This window comes from Elephas maximus, chromosome 24, assembly GCF_024166365.1.
Source record: "Elephas maximus indicus isolate mEleMax1 chromosome 24, mEleMax1 primary haplotype, whole genome shotgun sequence".
Lineage (NCBI taxonomy): Eukaryota > Metazoa > Chordata > Mammalia > Proboscidea > Elephantidae > Elephas > Elephas maximus.
In genome coordinates, this window is record NC_064842.1 from 32,151,586 (window position 1) to 32,168,506 (window position 16,921).

The 16,921-nt window shown below is 38.7% G+C and overlaps 1 protein-coding gene across 10 annotated transcripts in view; it reads left to right on the forward strand.

Moving 5' to 3' along the window:
- SIPA1L2 (signal induced proliferation associated 1 like 2) overlaps nucleotides 1-16,921 on the forward strand; it is a 254,858-nt gene that overhangs the window by 169,693 nt on the left and 68,244 nt on the right. For all 10 annotated transcript variants that reach the window (XM_049867910.1, XM_049867906.1, XM_049867905.1 and 7 more), the window contains 2 exons: nucleotides 8,975-9,132; nucleotides 14,270-14,846. In XM_049867910.1, coding sequence (XP_049723867.1) covers nucleotides 8,975-9,132; nucleotides 14,270-14,846 — 735 coding nt within the window. The remainder of the gene's footprint in view (nucleotides 1-8,974; nucleotides 9,133-14,269; nucleotides 14,847-16,921) is intronic.

Here is a 16,921-nt window from a genome sequence, read left to right on the forward strand (position 1 = left end):
TACAGTTGATTCATGGCATGATTAATTTTAGGGGTTTGATTTTATTTCAGTGAACTCCACAATTAAAACAAATTTTGTTTTCATGTTTAAGAAACTTAGTTCTCTTGATGTCATGCAAGTGCTCCTCCTTTGCTCTAACTAGGTTAAAGCACCAAGGACTACCTAAAGATGCTCAATAACTATTAGTCAAATAAATGACAGTTAATTGTTTCAGAGCATTTTTCTTTCTTTCTTTTTTTAAACACTCATGAAATTCCATGAAGGAAGTAAAAAATCTACATTTTTCAAAAGAAAGAAACCGAGCAGCCACCTTCTTCTCTTCCTCCATCACTAGTTGCGAGAACTGTAGATCCTACAGCTAAGATGAGAAACCAGACCCCCCAGTTCCCAACTCAGGCTCTTCATTTTAGGTGGCAACAGCCCCTCTTTCATTATTCTTCTCATGGTCATTGTTAGCTCAGTTTCTATGTGTTTTATGAGATGGAGTTACAATCACTAACCCATGCATATATTTATACATATTTTAACCTAAACTCCTTAGCAAATTATTTGGAATAATGCCAAATGGATTCACTGGCTATTAAGCTTAATTTAGACCAGTACAGTTGTCCAGCAGATACTTGTGAATCATTCAGTAATTAAACTCAGTGGGAGTTGTTGCCCAGAAAACTGATAGGGCTTACTCACACCAAGAAAATCTGTCAGTACTTTAGCAGAAATAGAGCCAGTGACTTTTGACCCCCGTCATCAAGTATTCAAACCACAGAGCTCTTCTACTTCCCTAATTACTTGAGTCATTGGACTCCAAATGAATTGGCCGTATCTTTCACGTTTGGAAACCTCTGGAGTTTTGAAGTCATCTTAACCTTACTGTTGCCAGAAATCTAAATTGGCTTCCCCTGGCTCCTTTTGATGGTATGGTAATTAAAAGCTAAAGGTTTATGAATTCTCTGTGGCTGACTTTATTTCACTGAGACTGTCCTTGAAAGATCCTGCACACAACAATCTGGAGAGCTAGGAAGTGAAAATGTTGCATACGTGTCTATATGTCTGTATATGTGAGGGAGAGAGTTTTAAATGTCCCAAATTGGAGATTTAGAAAACAAAAAAAAGCCACACAAAAACCCTGTAAATTGAGAATACACATTGCAAAGTCTATAGCCAAAGGCTTCTTCAGTTAATCTTTTCTTAAACCTGAGTGATAACTGATGCTATCAAATAAATTATGCTGATGGAATAAAGGTGGAAAATGTGAAAACTGTTTTCTTTCTTTCTTTTTTTTAAAAATTATACTTGCTGTGTGTGGGTCTGATATGCTTCTGTCTGTGGCTCATTGGGAGATCTGTGTACTAACCACAGTGCCAGGGCAAGTCAGTGGAATATAGAGGAGATGACTGGAGAATGTGCAGTCACTTGCCCGGTGGGCGTGAGTAAAGTTCTTAGTCTCTCAAGAAGCACTGGTATCCTTAATTGTAAAGTGAGGACCCGGTCTAGATAACAGGGGCTCCTTGGAGCACTGTATTGAGAAGGATTCTAGAGTAGCACCCAAGCTCAGAACAAAGCATGTGTGGATTAGATGATGTAAAGATCACTCTCTGAGTGTTAGAATTTTGTTAGGCTTCTTCAAGGCTTCCTTCTTTTTGGTTGAAAAAACGCTTCAACAGAAGAATATAGCTGGTAGGAACAAGAATGCTAGAGCCAGAATTCCTAGACTTGAGTCCCAGCTACTAGCTTGTGATCGGGGGTAAACCTCTCTTGGTTCCCTTTAGGCAGGAATCTTACCTATTTCATTCACTGAGCTGTCCGTATGTACCTAGAACAGTACCCAGAACATAGTAACTAGTCAATGAACAGTTATCGAATGAATGAAACCTTTCTCAGATAGTAGTTACGATTATTAGATGAGTTAATACATGCAAAACACTTAAAACAGTGCCTGGCACAGAGTGTGCTTCATACGTTTAGTCGTTATTATGTTAGAATTCAGTAGATGTAGGACAGGAGCATTGTCATTGACTTAACTTGCATTTTATTTTACTCTCCCCAGCCCTAAAGATCTATGATGAAAAGCTAAGGACTGAATAGTTAAGAGAGTAGAGGAATAATTATCAATTTCAGAGTGTTACTTTTACTTTGTCACTTAATAAAGTATTTTGCTAATCATGACTTACGATTGGAATGTTCTGTTTGTAGATAAACGATGCTACTGTGCAGTCTCGAGACATGTACTTTCCAGATTTGTTTGGGGTTATACTGCCTGCAGAACCCTTTCATATGTCTAACCTACCACACTCATGCCCACACATTACATAAATACCAAGGGCATATATGTGAAATGAGCAGCTGAGCTCATGGAGGCAGCTTGAAGTCCTCAGAACTTAGCAAAGTGAACTGGCCTATACCTGAATTATCTTGGCTTCACGAGTACCAAGATGTTTGTAACTGTTTGGTTCTAACTTGTCTACCTCACGTCTAATTCCTTCTGTTTGTTCGTGTAATAAATCAAGACGAAAGCTGATTCCAAGATGTTTTAGGAGTCTGTAGAGCATTCACCAAGTTGCAAAAGAGTTTAATCTTTGGAATGTCTTCTGACTCTTACAAAGAAAACCTAGCCAGACCCAGGGAATGATAAGATACAATGCTCCTGGAGCATTTTCTCTTTCCAGTTAACTTCCATAAATCTATCTGGACCTGTTGAGCAGTCAGACTCCCTTTTCTGGGCCTGTCTCCCCTGTGAAATTCCATTTTGCATGTTTTGTAGACAAGTCATGTTTAAGGTATCATGAGATTTTATCAGTGGAAACAAGTTTACAAATTAGCTAGTCTAGAGGTTTTCAGATTCCGCTTTGCCAGAGAAACACTTTCTGCTAAGTGTAGGCAGTACCCAGATTAAGGAAGTCCAGCTTATATGCAACATAGTTTTGTACCAACCACGTAAAGCCTATTATATTAAAAATTCGAGGTGCTTACAATGATTCATAGCAACAAAGGAGTGCTACTTTGCAGTGCACATCAGAATATTATTATTGTATTATTATGCTGAAGATGTTTTTGTGTGTCTGGAAGTGTTTCTTTAATTTTTTTATGCATAGAAAGATACACTATATACAAACATTTGACTAACTGACATTACATACCAACCGTATTTACGTAGAAATTTGACTTAAAGACAGGTTTAGGAACAAAACTCATTTGTAATCCGGGTACTGCCTGTATATAAAACAGATAAGGGAGCACAGTGCCTGGCATATAGTAAACTTCACTTTTTTAAATGTGTGCATAAAGTTGGAGTTGCCCTGGTTGCAGGATATCAAGCCCCACAGAAGTATCTAAGGATTAGGACCAAACCCTAGGTTTCTGAGGTTGCATTTGGAAATTACTGATCTTACACAAGCCCACCCTTTTGCTTGTGCAGAAACTCAGTGAGAAAATTAAAACCTAAGGACCAGGGTCCAGAACCTGTGATTGATTTTATGGGATATAATTATTTTTTGCTCAGTTCAGAGTTCATCCCTTGGAATTCCAAAACTAGCAAGATAATCATTAAATGATGCGATTTTCTCTTTGCCAAACCAGGCTGATTTTCAGATGGTTGCTTCTCTCTGCAGACAAGAGACTCTCTGAGATCTACCTTCTCCAGCTTCAGATTAAACGTTCTCTTCCCTAACCTTCGCTCTGAGAAACCTTATAAACCACATCCCTCCTGCTTCTCTGTCACAGCCTGCTTTCCCCCCCAGAATTAGGTGCAAAATGCCTCCCTTCTTATTTAAACTTAAAAAGGATTAATACAAGTGAGCTATTTATGTAGAGGCAACTAGATATAAACCAGTTGAGCTTTATGCCATTTTTGACCCAGTCAAGTGTGACTGCCTAACAATTTTGTTTTCATTGTTGTACCAACTTAAAATTGGTACTGTAAAACCCTTAAGTCTGTCCAAAGAATTGAGAATAAATCCAAGGTTGCTATTTCTGTAGCATCTGTATAGTACTTTTTGCCGTGGAAGAAGGTGAAGACTCACATTTTCGCGTTCTTTGTCATAACAAGAGCTTATTCCTGTTTCACAGCTTGAACTGAGTGTTGGAAATTTAGTAGAATTGACTGTATAAATCTGTGTAATATAATACTTATTAATTCCCTCTTGCAGTTGAAGACACTCATTTGGTTCTCTGGGAGCTGGAAAGTGTTATGAGCTTTACATGTATAGTAGAAAGAAGTTTGACAGCCTTAGAGGATGGCAGTTTTTTAAATGTCCCTAAAATATTAATGCCAGAGGACTCTTGGTAACCGAGATATATTTACCCCTCCTGTTTTGTTGGACTGCATTAGTTTATGGTGTGCCTCACCTCTGCTCCTTCTATTTCTAAACTCTGTACAGGGTTTCATTGACCAGTTTAAAACCATAACTAAATACTACAGAAAACGTAGCTTTATATAAGAAGTCCAAGAAATTACTTAGGTTATTTAATGCTTGACATAAATAGTAAAAAACAGTGAAAAGTGTTTCTGTAACATTCCAGATGTTATATTTCTTCAGTTTCTAAATAAATTCAAGCATCTTACTAATGACCAAAATATTCATTTTTTTCTTATATTATTCTCCTTCAAAGAGCTTTTTACTTTATATTTCTTAATGAATCCCCTCCCTCATTTTATTCATTTATTTTTTTGTGCAAAATGTATTATGTGACCATGGTTTGGTTAACTAAACTGCCTTATAAACATTTTGGCCCATTTTACAAAGAAAAGGAATGTGCTTACGAAGGAAAAGTCAGTTTGGCATGTTGTCAAGGTAACCAGCCTTATAGTTTCCTTTAACTTGCACTTTAAATATTCTTGTGGTGGGGTATAGAATTGGGGCTGACCTCTTCTTCAAGAGGAAAAGAAATTGTATAGGAATAGCTTTCCAATTTGCTGTTGCAGTAACTGCAGCAATAAAACTGACTAATGAGTCAGTCCAAGCCCCTTGAGTGTAATTGAGAAGGCTGGCCGGCATGAAGTAGCAACCCGCTGGCTGCCTGGGCAAGAGGAGCTGCAGAACCCACTGCCTGACCTTGGCCATCGTCACCTTCACTTTCTACTAGGCAATTTCAGAATTCATGTGTTTCAGGGATATTGAATAAAGCATAACATCTAAGCCACTGTGTTTTATGTTCAACAAACAGGTTGGACACAGTGGCAGATAGGTTAGGCATTTTTTAAACTATTAATTTGTTTCCAAATTTCTCTTGCCATGTTATAGTACATATGAATCATTTATTTTAGTCATTGCAGGGAGGGAAGGAAGGAAGAATATCTTAGCCAAGTCAGTTTTCAGCTTATCTATCATTGTTTCATGGACTCATGTTTGCTTCCGTTTTCTTTCTTTACATGAAATATTTATTGTAGTTCACATCTGTGTACCCTGTAGCATGGGTAAATGATAACTCAATGAATATGACCTAATTTGATGATGATTTTTTCCGTACATTTGGAGTGGTATATTTTACTTAAAATATCTAGCGAAGCTTTCTTTAAAACTTCAGATGGCTCATTGGGTCTGATTAATGATTTAGGCCATATATGTTTCAAAGCTCCCTCAGACAATAAGGTGCTGTTTGTGTGTAAAACTTTAACCATGGAGATTTAAATAGGGATTTTCCAGCATACAGATCTGGAATTTAACTGGCATGTGGAGAGCTCTGGAAGAATGAACATTTCACTCCTACTTCCCGGGCCTTTTATCACTTTAAATCAAAAGTCAGGGCCTGGCAATGAAGTCCTTTCTGTGTTCATGTTTAAGAAGGCTTTAAAAGCTGAACTTAAGGCTCTTTTCAGTGAAGTATATTCTCTAGGTGCCAAATAAATCTAAAGGCAGGGAGGTTGCTGTCTTTGTTATTGCTGGTAGAGAGATTTACTACCTGAGATTTGCCCATGCATGCAGTTACATCACCAGCTCCTATAAAGATTACTGTATCTATTAAAACTGAAGATCAGTAACTTTTTGAACATAGATACTCTGCTTTCACTTGCATAAACTTTAGTGTATATGAGTTTATTAGTAATGTGTTCAGAGGAAAGAGTTGCTCACAGTTTAATGCACAGTTTTATGTGTTGTCTACAATCATGTATTTGCATCATTGATTTATTCATTTAGCAAATGTGTATTGAGTGCCTACTGTGCACTGGGCCTGTCACTAGAAACTAGGAAATCAAAAGTTAGTCAGACATATGTCTTGCTCTCATGAAGGTTATAGCCTGGCACAGGGTAAGACTAACAAGTAGAATAGAATCTGACTCCTGTGATAGAACAGGCCTAGGGTGAATGGGTGGAGCACCACGTTATGGTATTGACAGTAGGTTACTTTCAGATGAGGTGATACCTAAGCAGAGGACTGATAGTCTAGGAGAAACTTGGAGTGAGGGGGCATTCTTGGCCGAGAGAACATCAAAAGTAGAGGCTTTGACAAACAACCCAATGAAAAAGTGGGCAAAGGGTATGAACACGCACTTCACTAAAGAAGATATTCAGGCAGCTAACAGATACATGAGAAAATGTTCTCCATCATTAGCCATCAGAGACATGCAAATTAAAACTACGATGAGATTCCATCTCACTCCAATAAGGCTGGCATTAATCCAAAAAACACAAAATAGTAAATGTTGGAGAGGCTGCGGAGAGATTGGAACTCTTATACACTGCCGGTGGGGATATAAAATGGTACAGCCACTTTGGAAATCTATCTGGTGTTTTCTTAAAAAGTGAGAAATAGAACTACCATACAACCCAGAAATCCCACTCCTCGGAATATACCCTAGAGAAATAAGAGCCTTTACACGAACAGATATATGCACACCCATGTTCATTGCAGCACTGTTTACAATAGCAAAAAGGTGGAAGCAACCAAGGTGTCCATCAACGGATGAATGGATAAATAAATTGTGGTATATTCACACAACGGAATACTACGCATCAAAGAACAGTGACGAATCTGTGAAAGATTTCATAACATGGAGGAACCTGGAAGGCATTATGGTGTGTGAAATTAGTCAGAGGCAAAAGGACAAATACTGTATAAGACCCGTATTATAAGATCTTGAGAAATAGTATAAACTGAGAAGAACACATTTCTTTTGTGGTTACAAGAGGGGGGAGGGAGCGAGGGTGGGAGAGGGTTATTTACTGATTAGTTAGTAGATAAGAACTACTTTAGGTGAAGGGAAGGACAATACTTAATACAGGGAAAAAGGTCAGCTCAACTGGACTGGACCAAATGCAAAGAAGTTTCCGGGATAAACCGAATACTTCAAAGGTCAGCGGAGCAAGGGCAGGGGTTTGGGGACTATGGCTTAAGGGGACTTCTAAGTCAATTGGCAAAATAATTCTGTTATGAAAACATTCTGCATCCCACTTTGAAATGTGGTGTCTGGAGTCTTAAATGCTAAAAAGCGGCCATCTAAGATGCATCAATTGGTCTCAACCCACCTGGATCAAAGGAGAATGAAGAACACCAAGGTCACATGATAACTGTGAGCCCAAGAGATAGAAAGGGCCACATGAACTAGAGACTTACATCATCCTGAGACCAGAAGAACTAGACGGTGCCCAGCCACAACTGATGACTGCCCTGACAGGCAGCACAAGAGAGAACCCCTGAGGGAGCAGAACAGTGGGATGCAGACCCTAAATTCTCATAAAAAGACTAGACTTAATGGTCTGACTGAGACTAGAAGAATCCCAGTGGTCATGGTCCCCAAACCTTCTGTTGGCCCAGGACAAGAACCATTCCCGAAGACTACTCATCAGACATGGAAGGGACTGGACAGTGGGTTGGAGAGAGATGTTGATGAAGAGTGAGCTACTTGTATCAGGTGGACACTTGAGACTGTGTTGGCATCTCCTGTCTGGAGGGGAAGATGGGAGGGTAGAGAGGGTTAGAAACTGGCAAAACGGTCATGCAAGGAGAGACTGGAGTAAGGGAGCGGGCTGACTCATTAGGGGGAGAGTAAATGGGAGTATGCAGTAAGGTGTATATAGGCTTATGTGTGACAGACTGACTTGATTTGTAAACTTTCACTTAAAGAACAATAAAAATTACTAAAAAAAAAAAAAAGTAAAGGCTTTGTTAGAATGTTCCTGCTACGGTGTTCCTTCTCCCCTGCCACATTTGTGATTTATAAGATTACGAACTTTGAGTTTTCCAGCTGTTTGCTCTAGTAGAATTCTGTGTTTCTGAATTACATTTAAAATGCCAGGTTTTGATTAATACATTTCAGTATATTGACCACCAAAATGACAGTCTTCTATATTTTTTGTTAAAAAAAAAAATGCATGTTATTATGGGAGCACAGACTGTGCCAGTTAAGGCTGGGCCTTTTACCATAATAGTCTAGGACTTTCGGCCAAATCTATAACCTCTCTTGGACTCCATCTCCTTCTTTTAAATGGAAGAGCTTAAACTATAAACTTTCCTAAAGCCCTTTAAGCTCTAAAGTGCTATTATTTTAGGGATAAAAAAGAAGAAACTGAATAAAGATGAATGGGGAAGGAACACAAGTTGAATTTTAAAGAGAAATAAACTTAAATATTTAGGCTTTTCTTTCTGTAGGTCTTTTGGACACAGCCCATTTTTCTTGTGCCAAATTTAGGACTAGCTTCAACAAGATGGATTGACACAGTGGCTGCCAACAGTGGGCTCAAGCATAGCAAAGATCGTGAGGATGGCGCAGGACCAGGCAGTTCTATTGTACATAGGGTGGCTATGAGTGAGAGCCTACTTGATGGGACCTAAGAGCAGGTTTTCAGAGAATGACTCCACTTTTATAAATAACTCCCTTAGATTAAAAAAATTAATTGTATATATTTACATGATTTTAGGACTCCTCTGAATAACTCCTTTAAATTCAAAGGTGAGCAAATTGTAGATGTTTGCTTATTTTTTAAAGAAAAACTTGCTCATAACTCTTGTGTGCATATGTTCACTTTCTTGACTGCAGCTCCTGAGGAAAAGGCACATAGGAAATGACATCGTTACCATTGTCTTCCAAGAGCCTGGAGCACTTCCTTTTACTCCAAAAAGCATCCGGTCTCACTTTCAGCACGTCTTTGTCATTGTCAAAGTGCATAACCCATGTACTGAAAATGTGTGTTACAGGTGAGTCTGCCCCCTGATTGATCATTCCCCTAGTTCCATTTCAACTCAGCAGCCTTTCTCAAAAAGGTTTGTTTCCCCCAATCCTATCTTACCCCCAAAGTATTCTTTTTGTTGTTATTGTTATATTTTCCACGGTCACTTAGCTCTTTTCTATCAGAAATAATTATCTTCTTCCTATTTTGCCCCCTTAAAAAAGCCTAGCAGTTCAAAATGGTGGATTACACATTTCTTCTACCTTTCCCTGATCACTGCATCCAGCCCCTGCTGTATCGAGTAGCTTAATTGATACCAGCCTCCGAGTTGGATGATATGGACATTTAAGCTTTTCTTTTTAGAAGAAGTAATTATTGTCGTTTGTGAAAGTAAAAACATTTCTTCTCATTCCAAGATCTTGGAAGTACTTAATACCACAAGGCTGCTGAAACAGGAAGTTGACGCTCGCTTTGTTGGTTTTAGGAGGCCATGTAAGTGCCTCAGAACCAGACACTTTCTGACAAGGCTGCTTTTAGTCTTTACTTAATCATATTCTTTCCTAGAGGATAACTGCAACCGCAATATCATACAGTCTGGGGTATTGACAGAAAGAGTGAGCCTTTGAGTCTAATAGATGTAGTTTGAATCTCAGCTCCACCTCTCATCATGGGGCTTTGTGGGATTTATTTTGTTCTGCTGAGCCTGCGATTCCTTGTCTTAAAATTGGGGATCATAGTACCCACTTCAGAGTGTTGTTGAGAAGGATAAATAGCATAAATTATACAAAACACCTATTAGACTTCCCAGCACTTGTCAGCTTCCCTTATAATCTTAAAAAACAGTGTGGCAAATTCAGCTGTTGACTGGGGGCAGGCAGGGAACAGGAATGCACTTTGAGAGACTGGCGGAGACTCTGAAGACCAGCAAATGCACATCCTCCTAAGGGCAAAAGCATCAGTAGCCAAAGAAAACTAGTCCCTAAGTTAGCTGTTGCCATTTACATACCCTCGCCTCCCCCAGCCCTACATACAAGAACCAAAACCAAAAAACCAACCCCAGTGCCCTCAAGTCAATTCCGACTCACAGCAGCCCTACAGGACGGAGTAGAACTGGCCCATGGAGTCTCCAAGGAGCGCCTGGTGGGTTCGAGCTGCCGACCCTTTGGTTAGCAGCCGTAGCACTTAACCACTACGCCGCCAGGGTTTCCCGTACGAGCACAGAGTCAGAAAATCAGTGGTTCTTAGCCTTTATTGTGCTTCAGAGTCAGCTTTTTAACTGTTCTGATTTTCTGGGCCCACTCTAAAATATTCTAACTTAATAGAGCTGGTGTGGCCTAAGTGTCTGCAAGTTTTCCTCCCAGTGTAATTCTTATACGTATCTGGGTTTGAGATCACTACTGAAAAAATAAAGGATCTATTCTGTGCAAATGATATGCTTAAAATAGATAATGTTGATGCAGCCATGGCGAATTGGCTTTTTCTCCTGGATCTCACCTAAAGAATGGTAATTATGAGAATAATCATAAATGAACCTTCCTAACAGTTTGGAAATTTTGCCTGCTATTTTTAGTCAAATAGAACATATTAAATTACTTTTTTTCTTTAGCAGTATCTATTTGTTCTGATCTCTTTCAGGTTTTCCAGTTATAATTAAATTACTAGAGGAGAAATGTTTTCAAAACCAGTGTTGGTATAGATCTTACATATAAACAAAATGGATTGCATTGTTTTTTATGATACAAGACCAAACCAAAAAAAAAAAAAACTAAACTCCTTGCTGTCCAGTTAGTTCCGATTCATAGCAGCCCTACGATAGCATGTGCCAATCATTCAGAGATGGAATCATTCACTGGTTTTTAGGAAACCACGTTGTTAATCACTGAATTGACATTTACTTACGAGATTCAAATGTAAAGTCAATACAGTGCCTCAGATTTTTGGAAGCGCCTCATAAATGTTCATATCAATCATGTTTAACAACTTAATCAGTATCCCTCAAGAAATCAGTAATATTTTTTTCTGGAAAATTGTAGTCAAATCGATTCCACAACATTTTATAAAGCTGTATTTGATGTGTCCTAGCACTATATGGAATAAGGTTGGAGTGTCCAAACTTTCCAAAAATACCTTGTAGGTCGGTTTCATATGATACTTCTCAAATTAAGCAAATAAGAAAATAAATTTGTGAAAATAATGTTTAAGGAAATTGTAAAGTACAATGCAAGTTGTCTATTTTCTAAATTGCTGTGTCCGAATCCAGGGACCTGTTTTACAGAAAATTGGACGGATCACACACATCTCAGGCCAGTCCCCGTGAATGCTGTTTCTCTCATGAGCTTTTTGCAGATTCTCAGTGGCAGAGATGCCCGAACTCATGAGGACCTGCAGGACCAGTTAGTGAGGACATGTGCCGTCACAGCCCTCAAACCATCCGTGGGCTGAGATGACATCCTCTAATTAAAAGTGTGCAGCCTAATAATGCAATCACCACCTTACGCAGGTAGTCTGAGGCATCATCATGCATGCAGCTGGATTCTTCTCAAGAAGTGATAATACTGGGTCTACCTGAACACAGAAAAGATAAGGCAACATCCCCAAGGCTTTTTGTTACATATTATTTTAGCCTAAAATTTTTAAAAAGCAAATTTAATAAATTGCCTGCCTCTTTATAAAAGAACCTTTGAGTCGTAGCTAGCACTGTAGAACTAACTTGGAAGGATTTATGTTTGTTTATGCTTTCCAAGATACACTCTTTGTAAAATGCATGGCTCGGTACCTGAATGAGAAGACTTACTGTCTAGGCTTGGTAGCTAGAAGTCCATTAAAAGTTGGGAGATCTCTCTAGAGAATGATGATTTCTGCTTTAGAAAATATAATATGTAGCCCCTTTTAACAAAAATTAGATGACGGTTAATCAGTTATTAAAATAACGATTGTTTGTGATAAGGATAGTTTCATCCACACAGGAGGCTTTTAAAGATGTCACCGTTTTAATCTCTGTTTACAGATAAGGAAACAGAGGCACTGGGAGATTGGGAGTAAGTAGCTGAGAGTTGCTCAGTATGTGATTGAGCTGAAATTCAAAGTAGGGCCTCTTAACTCCAGAGTCTGTGCTCTTAACCACTTTGCTCTATTGTCTTGACCACCAGGTTTTACTAAAACCCTTTCGCTTGTGTATTAAGGAATGTTCATCTTATTATTTGGGGGCAATAACAAATGAAGAATTGGAAGGGTGAGTTTTGAATGAATCCACAGGATCTAAATCATCTGCTCCCCTTACTCTTAATCAATAGCAATTACTGAATAGCCGCTGCAGACCAAGAATTCCTACTAATCCTGCATCTGCTCTGGCTGATATTTTCTATATTAGGAGGCAGAAGGGTTTTATATTTCAATCATCAATAAATCTATCAAATAATTAGGGTAAATTAAGGACTTCTAGAACATATTCCTGTTTCAACCCAGTAGAAATTCTCTGAGTGTGTAAAAAGAACATTTCTTCTAACCTTGACTCCAATTGAAGAATTAAGGATTATATAAACTTTCATAACCAGGGCTCTAACTAACCCCCATCCCTAGGATATAAGAGTAGCCATGCCTACATTCTGCTACCTTTCTTGGAGATCTTTGATCTGATATGCACGGGGTTATATTTTATTGAGCAGGAATATAGCATATATTGTAAAAAAGGGGATGTCCAATTAGATAGTTAACGCCTGTCCTTTGGGGCAAAAAGAATTGCCTTTTTAAAAACTGGAGACACTGTGTCTCCATCCTTGGCAACTTGTATCATCCCACAGGATTGAGAAAAGCCAAGAATTGAAACTCCACATTGAGAGCAATATTTGAGCATTTTTGGATATAGGAAATTTTTTCCTAATGCTTTAGTGTAAGTGGAGTAGCTTGAGATCTACAGAGTTGACTGGAAAAGCTGAGTGTCCGTCCTAAGGGTGGTAGTGAAAGGAGGATGGATCAAGTGTGAGGTTGGCTCCTACAGCTTTACCCTCTTATGTTGAGGACACAAGTCAAGTCTCCCTCCCCTCCCCCAGTTCAGTGCACACACCACCATCCAGCACCATCCAACTCTGTTGTTCGTGGCTCAGTTTGCTCTGTCTGTCCCCAAGGGAAGTGGTCCTCCTTTTCATTCCATTCATTTAGGGCCCCATCCCACCTGTCATCCGCCTCTCCGCTCAGTGCCCTGCAGGTAGTTAGCTCTACTTCTGAGTATATAGTTAAATGAAAGTTGAGAGAGATTTGAAGACTGTGATTGTTTTAGAGTCTAACCAACCATATTCCAGAAAAGGAATTCACACCTGACAGGAAAAATGTAATGAACTATTTCCAGTCTTTAATTCATCTCCTTCAGGATTTCCACCATGATGGAAAAGAAGGAACAATTGCTTCCTTTGTTTATCCTAACAGTAAATATGAGCCTGAATAGATGTGGCATTAGTAGGAGTTCTTGGTCTGCAGTGACTACTCGGTAATTATTGTTGATAAGAGTAAGGGGAACAGATGCTGTAGATGCTATGGATTCATTCAACACTCACTCTTCTCATCCTTCATTTGTTAATTCATTAATTCACTCTTTATAGTTGATCTTATTTTTTTTTTTTTAAATAAAGGGGACTTGAGACGACTAAAAGTGCTGTCTGATATAGGGGAGCATTATTGGTTTTGTTAGATTAAGATGGCTATTATGATCAATATACATTTGATTTCTTCAGTCCATAAAATCTCTTAAAATCTTTCTCCCATAAAACCTTCATGCAGATTTTCAAAATGTCATCAAGTAAAGCAAGCATGTTCTTAAAAAAAAAAAATGAAACTTAAAAAATTTGGTCCTGTCAGTATGATAAGGCACAAACTCAGTTCTGTGAGAAGGGTTACGTCTTTCTCAGGGATCGCTAGCCACACAATGAGAGAGTGCCAACCTGGTACCACCTGGGACTGCTTGTCACGTCCCACTGTGGATCCATTACCCTTGTTGACTGAGTTTGAAACAAAAATTTTTAATAAAAGAAATAAAAAATCTTGGTATGACCAGAAATTAGGAGAACAAGAAGCTACATGGGTTGAGTTGAAACCGGGGGTATGTGTCAGAATTTCTGAAGGTAAATATTATGGTATCATAGCTCATCTCGTTTCTCTTTTCTCTTTCCCAGTGTCGGAGTTTCTAGATCGAAAGATGTGCCACCGTTTGGTCCACCAATTCCCAAAGGCGTGACTTTTCCAAAGTCAGCAGTATTTCGGGACTTCCTCTTAGCCAAAGTGATCAATGCAGAAAATGCAGCTCATAAATCGGAAAAATTTCGGGCAATGGCCACGCGAACGAGGCAAGAGTACTTAAAAGATCTGGCAGAGAACTTTGTCACAACTGCCACCGTGGACACCTCTGTGAAATTCAGTTTCATTACACTGGGTGCAAAGAAGAAGGAAAGAGTAAAGCCAAGGAAGGATGCACATTTGTTTAGCATTGGCGCGATCATGTGGCATGTAATAGCAAGGGACTTCGGCCAGTCTGCCGACATCGAATGTCTTCTTGGAATTTCCAATGAGTTCATAATGTTGATTGAAAAGGATTCCAAGAATGTTGTATTTAACTGCTCCTGCAGAGATGTTATTGGATGGACATCTGGATTAATGAGTATCAAAGTGTTTTACGAAAGAGGAGAATGTATCCTTCTATCTGCAGTGGATAACTGTGCTGAGGACGTACGGGAAATTGTTCAGCGATTAGGAGTAAGTACCTGTTTTGTGTTTTCTGCCACCCTGGTTTCTTCAATCCCAGACTCGTGATCATTTTCACTATGGAAATTTGACCATTGTTACAGCACTTAAGGAATGAATTAACTAATATGGACACAGAGCTTAATTTTAAATGCTGGGTCCTTTTGAGCACTTGCTGAATACATAAATGGTAGAAAAGTCCCCGTTATAAATTGTTTTTGGAAAAAAAAGTTAAAGCAACTTTTGAAAGATAATGTTGGGATATATTTTTGTAGTATTTGAAGCAAAAACAAGAGAATTGTCTACATACTATATGTATTTGCGGAGACAGACAGGAGAGCACCTTCTCAGAGGGTAATTAGTAGGAATAGAATTGCTGTTGACAATAGAAATGATTAAGTCTTACTTGCAGATTCAACTCTGGGCAAGTTTATACAACAGATATATATTGTTTGTCATTAATCTTCCAGCCACAGATTCTCATTAAGTTAGAAAAGCTAAAAAAAAAAAAAAAAAGGCTTAAACAAGAGATTTTCTTAAAATATGGTTTTTAGTACAACACTCCTACATTATATCCACACTGCTTAACAATTGTATGTCTGCTCCTAATTTTAACAAACTAAGATTCTGGTTCTAGTTTGAGCGTATACAATAGGAGCCCTGGTGGTGTAGTGGTTAAGAGCCTGGCTGCTAACCAAAAGGTCAGCAGTTTGAATCTACCAGGTGCTCCTGGGAAACACTATAGAACAGTTCTACTCTGTCCTACAGGATTGCTATGAGTTGGAATTGATTTGAAAGGCAACGGGTTTGGTATATATACACACACACACACAAGTAATAAAAGCAAATCAAACTATTTCTTTTTTTTTTTTTTGTAGTAGAAGAAAGCATCCTTTGGGAATAAATTTCTCCTGGATAAAAATCCCCTAGGAGGATGTGTTATTTCATTAATTAGAAAAGATTTAGTCAACTGTGGATCGTGAAAAAGGAGAAATTATATTCGTTTCCTGACTCCTTTCTCCTACTAAATATAATCTCCCCTTTGTTATTTAAGACCATGTATAAGAGACAGTAAAATCAAATCAGTGTCTGCTAACCTTAGAAGAATGATTTCATTGTTTACAGACAGTATTTACAGTAAAGAGCCTCAGTATGTTCAACAGTATTAATCAGGCATATGTGTGCAAACCTAGATAAGAGTTTGGGAACAATTATGTGAGTAGTTTATACTTCTAGAGAACTGACTTGGAGTTGTACTTGTGAGTCTCAGGATACATTGTGTTTTCTGTAATATTTTTAATACTTTTTTTAAATAAATCTACTGAGTCATCATAATCTGTGATCCTGAAAGCACAGCACAACCCAGTGCCACTTCATTAACTGGTACAGAGCACCTTGCACGGCCATTTGCATTTCATAGGTATATGTAGACAGCCCATTTGTACCATTAAGTTTGTACCCAAGACCCACATGACTGTTACACGTTTGCAATTTCATGGACCCAATCCTACCATTTTCCTAGATCAGTGACTGTGTTGCTAATGTGACCAGGGTGCCTCATGTGTGGAATATATTTGAGGAAAGTTGTTCTGTGGCTAGGACAACTCGTAACACAAGATACTGGATACAAACCAACCCAAAGACTATTGAAGGAGTTAGAATATAACAGTTAGTGCAAGGTAGTAATAACAGAAATGGAAGAAAGAAAAAGTAGTAGTAGAGTTACTGGGATTGAGTTTGGCAGATGATAAAGTCAATGTTCCTGTTTTGTGGTGATGGAAAGTAAAAGTAAAGGTGTCCAGGAGACAGGTAAAGACAAGGAAAGGAATAGGAACATATGCCTAGAAGAAGTTGACTTCATGGAGGATGACCAGTACAGTTTCACCGGGCCCTGCACTGAAATGGGCCTATGCTTGGCTTAAGGCTTTGCTGTCTGCCGTCTTGAAATTGTTAATGCTTTTTGAAAAGGGACTCAGCATTTTTATTTTATACTGGACCCCACAAATTACATAGCCAGTCCTGGGCACAGGCATGGGAGACACCATTTTCATGATAACTGAGCCCGTGAACATATGTGAAGAGCTTAA